Source organism: Megalops cyprinoides, chromosome 3 (genome assembly GCF_013368585.1).
Source record: "Megalops cyprinoides isolate fMegCyp1 chromosome 3, fMegCyp1.pri, whole genome shotgun sequence".
Taxonomy (NCBI): Eukaryota; Metazoa; Chordata; class Actinopteri; order Elopiformes; family Megalopidae; genus Megalops; species Megalops cyprinoides.
In genome coordinates, this window is record NC_050585.1 from 14,541,352 (window position 1) to 14,554,655 (window position 13,304).

A 13,304-nucleotide genomic window follows, 5' to 3' on the forward strand; every position below is an offset into this window, starting at 1 on the left:
CAAGTTCTCCCTCACAGATGGAGCTATTAAAGTCCCGGTTTACTGGGCAGAGATCGGCCAGAAACGTTGATCTCCTCAGAAACAAAAAGCCCATTTCATTTTATCATTCCTTTAATTGTCCTTTAAAAAGCCACCTGGGGCTCCGCTCCGACAAATTATCAGTAGTTCCCCCTTGCAGATATATTCTGGTGTGTATGCCCCAACTGAAAACACTGCCAAAATGAAACCGCTGACCAATGTTGGTAAAAGTAACCCCCCTCCAGGGAAAGTGTTTGGATGAAGGGAAAGTTTTTGGATGAACCAACCAGGCATACAACAAGTGCAGGGCACACACACCGCATGGCGCACACACCAACGCTGGCCGCATCAAATCAAAGACTTCCCCTGACTCCTGCTCTCCTGCGGACCGAGCTCGGGTACACTTTAAAATACAGCAGAGGCAGATTTGGGGAGGGATTTTGGGAGGGGGGGTGACTGCGCTGTGTGAGGGCACATGAAGCAGACCAACACACCCCCCCCCCACAACACTGAGAGCGCCCCTGTCCCCTGTGCCAGGGCCCTGCGTGACTCGGCAGATAAGGCTCAGCTCAGATTATCTGCCTCTTAGTTGCAGTGTGCCGCAAACGCGGGCCGGCGGGGGAGGGCGTCTGGCACGGGTGGCCGCCGGAGCCTGGGTACTGTACAGAGACGAGGCGGGATTACGCAAACACCACCTTTAGGGACCATAAACAATAATAATAATAATAATAATAAAAAAACGAAGGCTGCACCAGTGCGTATAAAATTCAAGATTTTGGGGCGGTGCCCAGCGATGACGGACGCGTGGGCAGGGGACACCCGTACCTTTTGGAAACTTCAGACGAGGGAGCAGCGGGTCTTAAAATAGGAGCAGTTACTACGCGTGTGACGCCGGGAGGGTGAAACGCGAGGAGGCCGGCCCTTTCCGGGGGGCGCGGGGAGATGGTCAGTCCGCCTGCACTGCTGACCCCGTCTGGCCTCTGCAACTGCAGAGCAGCTTTTAAGCTCAGGATAACTGATCTGAGCTGGGGGGGGGGGGGGGTGTGGGGAGGGCTGGGGGGGGGGATTACTGGATTTGCAGCCTTCTTTAAAGCAGGGAATTACAACCTCGCGATCACTACTGAAAACATCCTGTCTCCTGTCAATGGCGGGGCCGGTGGCCGGAGCTCCTCACACCTGGCCTGGGACACTGCAGCATTGCTCCCAGTCCCAGGGTTCACCGTTTCCTTACATCAGAATGAGACTTGTGGCACAGCGTTTGGGCTTGCGGGTTCAACTCCGCGATGGGTGAGCACCATTACACCCTTAAACGAGGTGCTTAACCTGAATTACTTAAGTAAACATCCTAAATAGATAACATGTATGCAGGTCACTGTTTAATGCAGGTGTTTGCTGAGAAAATAAGCAATGTAAAACATGAAATTCTGGGGAGAGGACCACTTCATGTTCCTAAATCTGGGGGTATCCTGCCACTCACATGCAATGTAGCTAAATATCAGCAGCACTAAGCTGTAAAACAAACTGACCCCCGCAAGATGTTGCTGATGAGGTCTAAACACTCTGACTCTGACGCTGCCTGTGTCTATTCATTCCTGCCACAGTTCGGTAAGTTAAGCATTAATTCCAGACTGAGAGCAGGGCCTTTGATCAATGCATTCCTATGGTGGTTACAGGGTGGTGAGTAACATCTGCAATCAGCTAGTTTGCCCCCTCCCCCTTTACCACCTATGGGAGCTGTGCCCAAGTGCCAGCCCAGACAGTAAGCAGAAGCAGTGAACATCTCCCAAGTGACAGTGAACCTTGGCACTTTTAACCCTTTGGAGACTACGAAGCCTGTGAATGCAAACTAGGGCTACTCAGTGTCCCTGACGCAACGCATTCTAGCAGGCGTGTCTAGAGCGCCGTTAATCTGCTCATGCTTTCGGTAACAGGGAAGGTCAGCTGGCTGGATCACAACAAACGTTTACCTCACCTCAGCTGGTAAGCGCCCAGCTGGCACCCTGGGGGCTCCAGACACTGCGGCACGCCAGGGCAAGCAAGCCCTGCGTCTACCGTCGGTCTCACTGTCTCTACTGTGAGAACCAGACCAGCTCTGCGTCCTCCGCTACCCAGAGGGAGGAAAAAAACATTCCCGCAGCGAAAGGGTTACGCCGAGCGTAGCGGGACGGGGGCCGCCACGCTCCTGGACGACCACCCCGGCTCCATATTTCAGGAGGGGAAATCTTTTTTGGCACGCAGCGAGCTCCCACCTCTCAAATATTTATGACTCCTCCTCATTTGGAGGCTCACAGCGGTGAATTAAGTTGCAGATAGAAGGACCATCCATCTCTGTGACGCATCTCTCTCTCTCTCTCCCCCCTCCGGGCCCTCGAGTACAGCGCTCCAGGGGCCCGCCCGCCCAGGCCTCCGAACCGGCGGCGTGAGAGGGGTCACCGTGGCCGTCGCCAGGTAGAGCATCACCACGAGGGCTCATTGGTAGGTGTGGGCCTAAATACGGCTGCGGTGGCTTGAATTAGCTAGCATTTACTGGACAGACGTCTGATGAAATCTAGGAGTCAAGGGGGTGGCGAGGTGGGGGGGGGGGGGGGGGGGGGGTGTTGTGGGAGGGGCATAGGGCGGACGGCCGCGCGCGTGTGCGTGCGTGCGTGTTGCGGCTGGCTCAGTGTCTCCGGGGCTCAGAGGCTGAGCTTAATCTCACCGCCGCTCCGAGCTGCCAGCCCCACTTTCACAGCCTCCTCCGACCCGCGGCTCTCCCTCGCTCTCTCGCCGCTCTCCCGCAGAAGACAGCTATCCAAAACGATAAAGTAATTACACAAAATCGTTTGTGACGTCCTCGTTTGTACTACTCCCCGCGCCGCTCTCCGCGCGTCTGCTTGCCAGGGAGATTAACTTTCTCCAAGGTCTTTTTCGTCAGCGCTTATTTTTGGCATGGGCTTGTTTTTTTTTTCCTTTTTTTTTTGTTGCTTGAAAATATCATACTCGCTCCGAGCAGCCCTGAAGGTGTCCTTAAAGGACAAGCGTTAACAGGGTTCGTTAGCATCTAATTTAATTTCTTAGTCACTGAGTATTCGCCGCTGTGCGCTCGTGTCATACGTTGCTTTTTTCACTCAGTGTATTTACTGTTGATTCCATATCAAGCATGTCAGCGAAGGGCTTTGAACGAGGACAACCGCTACTAAGCAGGAATGAGACAACAGAGAGAGAGAGAGGCCGAGAGTCGCACTGAAATGTGTCCCCTCAGTTCACGTCACATGAAAGAGGCTGAAAGAGGCTCAAAACATCCGAACAAGGACAAGAGTCAGCCGATCAGCAGCACAGCACTCTGAAGAAATGGGAGGAAAAGGGGGTGTGAATGAGGAGAAGCCGTCTGGACAAGGAGCGGGATGGGAATCGGAGCTATCCCCTGGCCCGCCACAGGGGGCGCCACGCGGGGCCGCGTTTTGGCGTGCTGCACTCTGCTCCCCATTGTCTTCTCATTTCCTGACAGGAAAGGAAGCGCTTGCTCATTCTGCAAATAAAAAAACAAACATCTCCGTAGCGCTTGGCCCCTCTCCTAACCCCCGGGGCTCTGCAGGAGTCTGCAGCGTCTCTCAGTCACTCTGATCTACCGCATGTCATCTCGTGCCTTCTTCTATAGAAGGATGGAAAAAAAAAAAAAGAGAACTTTTTTCGTTCCCAACAGAGTGCGCAGAAACACACTTGTATGTGACAAGCTGCCATTGTGAATAACACAGTGGCTCCATTTTGTCATCTGTTTTGTTGCATTTAAATAGTTCCACAGTCTTCTACAGTAGCTACAGATATGGCATTCCCTGAGACCTACACAAAACCAAGAAATACCTCTATTATCTATGAAGAGCTGACGGTTGTGGAAAATAAAATGAAAATAAAATTCCTGGTATGAGGAGCTGGGCTTCGAGAAGGTTGACAGTTACCCTCCTCTGCCAATAGTCTGAATTACTGCGGAGCCAAATACTGGAATCTCTGACTGTATTTAAGCCTGTATGACGCTGGGTATTTTTAAACTGAAGTTATTTAAATGGGCCGATTATCTCGGTCAATAATAGGCCAGGCCATATGAACATGGAACACAAACCACAATGAACATTAATGGAGCAGACAGGCCGTAATTTCTCTTTTGAGAGGTGTCCAGGGAGCGCCTGTTCAAGCCTTTACCTCATGAAACTTACATAGTGCCTGTCTGTGCTGAATTTTAAAGAAGCACTCTTAACCGTTTAAGCCGCTCCTTCTTAGCAGTCATCAGCGACACGCGGGGCTGTTCGTGGGACAGACGGCTTCTTTTCAGGGGGTTTCAGGCTCAAAATGCAACCCGCTTTTTTTCTCCCCTTTTATTAAATCCAATCTCGATTTGGTTTCTTATTCGGGATTTCCTGCCCGGCGTTCTATATATAGGCCTATAGCGCGCCAGAGCTCGCCGATAACAGCAACTGACCAATTATTGAGTCATGACACGCGGCAGTTCCACTCTGTTCCTTATTTAGCCCTCCTTATGAGGGGCCTGAGAGCGGGCAGAACACAACGCCTCAGTCTGTTACCTCAGAGTGCGCTGCCAGTCCCTTCAGGGGAACGCACAAAAATCGCCTCATGGCTCTATTTTCATTACGGCACACCCCTAACCGACGTTTTAAAAAAAGAGCGAAATAAAAAAAAAAAAAAGGGTCGAGCGTTTTCAGCGCCTCTAATAATCTGATCAAAGGTGCGGACACAGCAACAAAGTTACGCCCCGGATCGGCTCCGAGAGGGGTCAAGGTTGCGGCGGGAACATTACTGGCGACACAGTTCAGCTATATCTGGAGTCAGACAAACGGGGGCAGTGAGGTTTCGGTGGAAATGAGTTGTGGGAGCTGATGAAGCTGAGAGAGCGAGACGGGCGGAGGAACGCTCGGGCCGCGCTGTGCTACAGATCGCAGCGGTCTGGTCAGGCTAATTGCATACTGCGGGGACACTTTGTGCAGACAGACACGCTCCTAAAGAGCGAGACGGGAAGCGAATGGAAAATTAGCCATTAAGGGTAAACAGTGGCGCTGTCGCTGCTAGCAGTGGCGAGGCGGCTGCAGTCTCCTGGACTGTGCTGGAATGCAGGGAGAGCAGGGCTCTAACAGAGAGGCAGGGAGAGCAGGGCTCTAACAGAGAGGCAGGGAGAGCAGGGCTCTAACAGAGAGGCAGGGAGAGCAGGGCTCTAACAGAGAGGCAGGGGAGAGCAGGGCTCTAACAGAGAGGCAGGGAGAGCAGGGCTCTAACAGAGAGGCAGGGGAGAGCAGGGCTCTAACAGAGAGGCAGGGAGAGCAGGGCTCTAACAGAGAGGCAGGGAGAGCAGGGCTCTAACAGAGAGGCAGGGGAGAGCAGGGCTCTAACAGAGAGGCAGGGAGAGCAGGGCTCTAACAGAGAGGCAGGGAGAGCAGGGCTCTAACAGAGAGGCAGGGAGAGCAGGGCTCTAACAGAGAGGCAGGGGAGAGCAGGGCTCTAACAGAGAGGCAGGGAGAGCAGGGCTCTAACAGAGAGGCAGGGAGAGCAGGGCTCTAACAGAGAGGCAGGGAGAGCAGGGCTCTAACAGAGAGGCAGGGAGAGCAGGGCTCTAACAGAGAGGCAGGGAGAGCAGGGCTGCGCAGCTCAGCGCAGACGGGGCGACAGAGGCAGCACACCAGTGAGCGCCGAGACGCAGGGACATCTTCGGGCAGACGCACAGACAGACTCAGACGGAGACGCATCAGCGATCCCTGGCGTATGGGAGCAGCGCTGTGCCTCACTGTGGCCTCGTGCACGTCTCCTCCGAGCTGGTTCCAGTCCTGGCTCGGACGAGGTGCAGCTGCCGCGGCGGGAAACGGCCGAGTGTGTTCCCTGGCCATGACGACCCCTGCGCCCCCCCTTCCTCCAGCAACATCCCACCCCCAATCTCCCACGGCAACACCGGCACCCACCCACGCCCGGAGACAGAGAGCTCATCGGGGCGTCAGATAAGAGCAGTTATAATAGGAAACATGTTCCCCAAAGTCCCCGAAAAGCTTCTCAATGAACCACGGGCAGAAAAGCGACACTACTGGCCAATGCAGGGTTTCAGCCCGGTCCCGCTCCAGGCAGTCCTGTCTGGAACGGCCCAGCGCAGGGGTCAGGTCACGCTGTCGTGTTTACAGGGCTTTTAGTAAGAGGTTACGAACACCGCAACCACGCTTAACGCAGCAGGTCCAAGCTCTGCTCCTCCGAGAGCCTGGTTTGGACGGGAGGAACGCGCTACACACACGGAATAAGCATCAGTGTAAAAATATCCACAATGACAATCAGATGATGCATTGCTATGCAGGCCTGCTTGGTCGAAAAAACAGCGCGCTTTTAATGTTTACCAGAGCACGCCAAACCAGACAAGGGAGTGAGAGAAAACTAAAGAAAAACACACTGCGGGACGATGCGAGCGCTCCTGTCCTGTCCCCGTCCGTGACGCGCCACCCGTTGCCAGCAAAACTAAGCGCACACTATACACGGAGGTGGATCCAATCGCGATCGGAAACGCTGGTTACACGCTTGCCGTTGTGAATCACCGAGACGTGGTTTCACGGGTGTCGTCCTGCTCTGATAGGACGTCTCGGCCCGTTTCGGATCAGGTGGCGAAGACCGGGGCCGGTCCCTTCCCCCATGGAGCCCAGGTGCGGCCCCACAGTGAGCCCCGGCCCGCTCGGACGCGGCTCTGAGGCCGTGGTGGTGGGTGGGCCTAACTCACGGCAGGCCCCCACCGCTCTGAGAGCTCCCCCGCAGTCTCGTGGCTCTCACAGCGGAGGCCCCGCGAATCAGCCGCGAACTTACTGTACTCCGAGGAACAGTAACGCTCTCTGCTCCCGGGACAAAAATGTTAAACCGTAATATTCTCTTTCCCTTCGGCTGGCCGACGCTGTCACATCGAATCGTTCAGGGTCACAAATTCATACCGCGGTGCGGGCAACAGAAATCCCCTCCGGACTGTTTGGGCAAAGCTCCCCTCCCCTTCACCCCCTCCATTGCCCGAGCTTACATTAGCCACTTAGCTTGCAGTACACTACAGAAAAGGCATCTGTGATGTCACGGCACAACACTCAGCAGCACCGGAGAACCTACGTGTCCTTAAGTGAAGTTCAAATGCAAAGAGATTCATTATTCTATGATATTTACATAAGCACACACAGCAACATCTGGACAACACGACAAACAAAAAAAGGAGAAAGAAGAAAAATGTGCTTCTTAAATGTGCTGGCTTTTGGGACCTGGTGTAAGGGCTTTTTCAGGCGTTTAAAGCCCTGAACGGTTTTTATTTGGCTCGTGCTTTTGTTCTTATTTTACATTTTTTTCCTCCCTTTTTCCACCCCCTAGCTTCATAATCACCAACTGTACACGAGGCTCATCTCACTGCTCTGCACAGGAATACAGTCCTAAGCATGCAATCCTCAGATGCACTTGCATGCCAACGGCGGCCCACAATGCACCACAGGGGAGCTACAGGCGTGTCCCCCCTGATGTCATCGGAGCGGCTCGTAGGCGCCTGGCAAGTCGCAGGCCGCCAGGAGTGGCGTGAGGAGGGAACCCTGGCTGGCGAAAATCGTTCTACTCCCCGCGAAAAAAGCCAACCGCGCTCCGTCTCCACGGACTCCCAGTCACTGTCGGTGAATGACACAGATCAAAACCTGAACTTGGATCAGGACTCAGCCTGCGCCTGGAACAAGCGCCTGGGTGACTGAGCCACTCAAGAGCCACAACCCTGTTTTGTTTTTTTTTTTAAGGTTTAAATATGCAGGTTATATGTGACTGAAAGCTGCAGAGCCTCATGAAAGAATGCTGATAATGCCCTCCCTCATCACTGGATCCTGCCCATCCCAACGCAGGCAGATAGCATCTGAAGGAAAGCACTGCTGATCCACGCTTCCTGCGCGGACACCAAACTAATGCGCCCAGAAGTGGGCCGTTATTTCGGATGATCTGTACTCTGGGAGCAAGGCTATCTGAACACACAAACATTGTGACTATGTATGGACGTTAACATGCACAAAACTCACCTCTGCTTGGAAGCCTTTCAGCAGTGGAGCTACCTGCTTGCGCAGATCCTGCAAGAAATAAAAAAAAAAAGAAAAACATTTAGTATCTCCGCTTAACATCTCCCAGTCTGACACGCACCTCGCAGAGAGAGACGGGCCTGTTCCAACACGCACGCCCCCCCCCCCCAGTGACCGCCCCTCGTCAGAGCGTGACCTCAACCCCCCCCCCCCCCTCACAGCACACACATTCCCTTACTCACAAAGATCACCTCTGCACGCTGTCCCATCTAATCAAGGCTAAAGGCTTCAATCAACACTGACCAATCAGAGACTGTCCTGGTTTTACTACTTTACTGCACCAGAAAAAAAAAAAATTCCGAAAAATACTTCAGACGAATGAAAAAAGCGATCCCGGTCGGTCTGAAAACCCTACAGGATTTGCTCATAGTATAAAAAAATAAATAAGTAAATGAATAAATAAACATCTCCACGGGGCGTCACCTTGTCCTACCCTTGGATGTGAGGGGGGGAGGGAGCCTTGAGCTTAAAGGAGAAGCAGGCAGCACATGTCTGCATGCTGCCAATGCACTTCTCCAGCCCCGTTTCCGACTGCGTGACTCAGTCCTTTTCAGGTTACATTACTATCCATGCAAAAAAAAGGAGGGAAAAAAAGAAACAGCACAAATACGTGCAATGTGCTGATCAGTGCATCGGGAAGCACTGTGCCAGACCTGACAACATCTCTTCATCTATCTCTGAACAGCTTTCTGACCCTGAGTGCTCAAGGTCCGTTTCCTCACTTTGCGCCAGGGGACAGAATTTCAAGAAAAATGATGACAAAAAAAAAACAAAAACCCTTCAATAATTATTCAAAATGTAAGGTTTCTCTACTCAAAACAAACCATTCCTTTCTTGAAAACTTTGCCTCTTTTACTAATGAACTTTTTTTTCCCTCGTGCAACTTCACTGGAAAGCAACCAGAGCGCCTTCCTATCAAGACATATCAGATTACAAGCGGCTTCAATATGCCTTTCATTTTGACAGAGAGCGCGCCTGATTCCGAAATGATATTAAGTACGCCTATGAATAAATCTCAGTTAAAGGCAGAATGCTGGTGCATAAAGAGGCCTTGTTGGCGGCACAGCTGTGCCGTTGATCCTAACGTGGGCTGCGTGGAAACGCCTCCCACACCCAGAACAGGGCTGACCGCTGTGACCGAAGTGAGAAGCAGCAGCCTTGGCAGTGTGACGAAGCGCACCGCCGCTCAGAGAGGCCTGGCAGGCCGTTCGATACTTCAGAACCTGCTGCCGTGACGTTCCCGGTGAAAGGAAACAGATTGCGAGTGACACTTTAATACAGGCTACCTTTAATAGGGGGGGGGGGGGGGGGGTGCCCGACTGACAGCGCACCCGTTCACGTTAGCGGTTAGCGGTTAGCGTTACGCGCCTCCCTCCCGCGGTCACTGACGCACGGGTGGGGGGGGTTTACTGCTCCCCCGGGGAGCAGCTGGGCTTGCTGATCTCAGAGTCCCGTCGGCACCCGCTACTGTACAGATGACATTTATGTAAGCGCTGCACCACAAGTCCACGTGACGCAGAGGAAACATCTTTCAACATCTGGTTTCAACATAACACTTGCGCCCCGGCCAACGTAACTCCCGACTCCCGAGGCTTCCAAATTTCAGCTGGGATACTCTCCCTCTCCCTCTCTCCCTCCCTCTCTCTCTCTGCAAATGCGATTACGCTGAAGGAACTTTACAAGGAGCAGTCAACAGCTCAAGAATTATTTCACATTGAAATCGGGAGGACAAAGCCATTTAAACACACAGAGCGCCCGAAAGGACCATAAAGAAAACCAAAGAGAGTGAGATTTTCGCCTCCTTCGAGGACGGGCCGAGTTATAGCCTCTAACACGCACTGCTTTCAGCTGCGCTTTAAACACTGGACAGAGACTGGAGGAAACTTAAGTTTTGGACTGCGTTATTTTTGCTTTCAGGTGGCACGGGCAGTGTGCACGCTGGGTAATGCGTGCGGCTGTGCGGGGGTCCGGGGGAGACCGGGGGGTCCTGACGGCCGTGCAGACAGCCCCGCACAGAGGCACACACAGCCAGTGCAGTAAATAAACAGCTCTGGAGAGGAGCAAACAGCAGGCTTCCCCTCTCACGCTGGGGAGCTCCCCGCCCTGGAAGCCGGCCCAGAACTCCAGGGTGGTTTGCCTCCAGGTTATCTTTCCCGGCAGGTCCTCTGCCGTCAAAGAGCATCTTCTATGAGAGTGAACCGAGGGAAAGGGAAAGAGGAAAAACACACATACACACACACACACACACAAAGACAGAAATGTATATTTAGAGGATCAGTTTACCTCAGACATGTCTGGCTTTTCTTGTGTGATTTATCAGAGAGAGTTTGCCGTTTCATCCCGTTTTTTAAGAGACCCCAGTCGAGGCTGCTGTTAAAGCTATTTAGTCTAGCCCCCCACACACACACAAACTGACAACTATGCGAGTTCAGCTCGTCCAAGTCGACAGCGGGGAGAGTTTAGACGAGAGTTTTGCTTCAGGGTGTCCTGAGAGAACACAGACAATGTTCCTTTCTCACATTCTAGTTTAAGTTAAAAAAAAAAAAAAAAAAAGGTTGGTTTTAATGGAGGGCTGAGTGCATCTCTATGTGAAAATGCACTCCCCGGCGGAGTCATTGTTAAGTGAAGTAATCAGCTGCATGTGCGCCCCCGCCTGCCGCCCGTCCCCTCAGCCACAGCCCGCCACGCACTGACGCAGGAGCGCGGCAGCGCCGGCCTCAATTACGCGCCGCTTTTGCCGCGCTGAAAAGAGGCGTGCACGGTTTTCCCTCGCCACAGTGCCCTGCGCTCTGAAGCAGCAACACCAGCCGACCGGAGGGGGAGGAAGGGGAGGGGCTCGCAGGGGAGAGGGAGAGGGAGAGGAGGGAGAGGAAGAAGAGCCTCCTCTCGGAAGACAGTGGCCCCGGGTCAGCGGCCAAGCGGCCAGACTCCGGCGAGCCTGCGCAAACACAGCTGCAGGCGCTCGCGGCGCCCCTGCCCCGCCGCTGCAGCCGCGGGGGGACGCACCAGCCCCGCCGCCACCGGAATACATGACTCACCGTGTGAAATTCGCGCATGAGGGATACGGGGGGGAGGAAAGTGCCTGCGTCCCTCTGAGACCGGGCAGACTGAGAGAGAGTGAGAGAAGGACAGAGATAGGAGAGGGGAGAGAGAGAGAGAGGGGAGAGAGAGAGAGAGGGGAGAGAGAGAGAGGGGGAGAGAGAGAGAGAGTAAAGAGAAAGAAAAGAGGAAAGAGAGGAGAGAAACAGTGAGGAGGGGGAGAGGGAGAGCGAGGGAGACAGAGAGAAAGAGAGAGGAGAGGGCAGAAAAGAGAGGATAGAGAGAAGAGAGAATGCCCTTGGCACACCACCCCTTCTCAGCAGATAATCGCAGGGAGGAAAGAGAAATTTCGGGCTAGCTCTTTTCGCCGTTCGTGCTTTCCTCCGCTCAAATGCAGCGTGCCCGGGCCGGCCTGTGATGTAGAAGCTAACTCAATTAGGCCGGCTTCCGGCCCATTCCCGAAAGTGCACCCCCGCCGCTCCCCCACCGCTCTTAATTGTGGGCAGTGCTCATTGGCCTCCTGGCGCGATGCATCTTTAATGCCCGCTGAGTAAACGGGAGTCCGCTTTCGGCAGAGACGATCAATTTAAATATTTACGAGCGACGTGCTTTTCTCCTCCGGTGGTGTCCGAGGCCCTCTCCTCTCTGAGCTCAGCCTCCATTGGGACTGGGGGGGGGGGGGGCTTTTGTTTCTTCAGCCGAACCCCTCAAGAGCGGCGGATGCCTCTCGGGGCCTGTGGCGTGAGCGAGCAGAGACGAGGTGAAGCCAGGCCAAACGGCCGAGCTGCCTCTGATCCTGCCTGCTTCCAGCCCGCATATGCCTCAGCACAGACAGCTGTACCTCAGAACTCCCCCTTACTGCCAGGGCAGCACAGACAGCTGTACCTCAGAACTCCCCCTTACTGCCAGGGCAGCACAGACAGCTGTACCTCAGAACTCCCCCTTACTGCCAGGGCAGCACAGACAGCTGTAGGTCACTGTAACCACCAGGAACTGTAAGGACCTCAGCACTGACAGCTACGCTACCGTATCAGTGGAACTGACTGGACTTCAGAACAGCCAGCTATGGGAATTTATCAATGGAACTTCATCATCCCATCACCGTTAGTTGACTTTTCTATATGAGCCAAAACTGAAAGACACTGAATAGGTACAAGAGAATTAAACCCAAGAAGAGCATACGTTTATACATAAACATAAATAAACAAGCATTCAGTAGATGGCGTTTACAGTCATTAAAGTATTTAAAGTATTTTTATAGCATTTAGCTTGACGTATTTCATTATATCCAACTCACCCCATTCCCCGACCTGAACTTATTTAGAGCAGAAACCCAAAATGTCCTTTCAACTTCAGCTACAAAAAACATATTTTTCCCCCTTCAAACACCTCTGGGCCTGTCTTCAATGATTTTCCTCTTATCTTAACATTGAGCTTGGCAGTTTCTGAGATCAGTGACACACAGGAAATGATAAAACAGGCACTCACTACTTCAAGTTAAGGGCAAAGAGAATAGCAGCTACACTGAGCAGAGGCCCGAGCAGAGCGTGTCACCCGTGGTCAAAGTAAAAGGGAGATGAGATCGTTCGTTCAGGCCCAAACCCATGTCTATTCCACTCCACTCCCAGATGGAGTCAAGGAACCCATTAACTGAACATACAGGACTGCAACAACCTGACCGCTGAATACTGCGGTGTGTAGAAACCACCAACGGTAAGAAGTAACAATTAGCCGGGAACTGTCAGACTGGCTCGGACCGAAGGCAGGTCACCCGAAAAACGTTTCCAACAAAAAACATAAATGAATAATCGAATGAGGCCTTTATCGGCAGCAGCGGTCGCCGAGCCGGTTATCTTGCTCGTTCGTCGACACGGCAGAATCTCGCTGTCCTGCTCTGAGGCCCGGGGGCGCCGGGGGGTGGGAGGGGGGTTAATTCTACACCTCCGGCACGTGCGGATGGGGGCTGACCCCGGCTAGTCTCCTTCTGCTGATTGGGTGCGCTGAGCCCATCTGACGAAGCCAAAAGGCATTACCCTGCTTATTATTCCGAGCTGGGGGGCTGAGAAACAGCATCTGGGGGGTGCAGGGGGAGAGGGGGGCAGCTGTGATGAATGAGAGGAGGTCCCGCTGATAAGAGGAACGCCGCCGTTCCCT

At 53.4% G+C, this 13,304-nt stretch overlaps 1 protein-coding gene across 1 annotated transcript in view; it reads right to left on the bottom strand.

Annotated features, from left to right (window-relative positions):
* Nucleotides 1–13,304, bottom strand: part of cux1a (cut-like homeobox 1a) — a 152,318-nt gene that overhangs the window by 71,991 nt on the left and 67,023 nt on the right. The window contains exon 3 of the mRNA XM_036525813.1: nucleotides 8,055–8,102. Coding sequence (XP_036381706.1) covers nucleotides 8,055–8,102 — 48 coding nt within the window. The remainder of the gene's footprint in view (nucleotides 1–8,054; nucleotides 8,103–13,304) is intronic.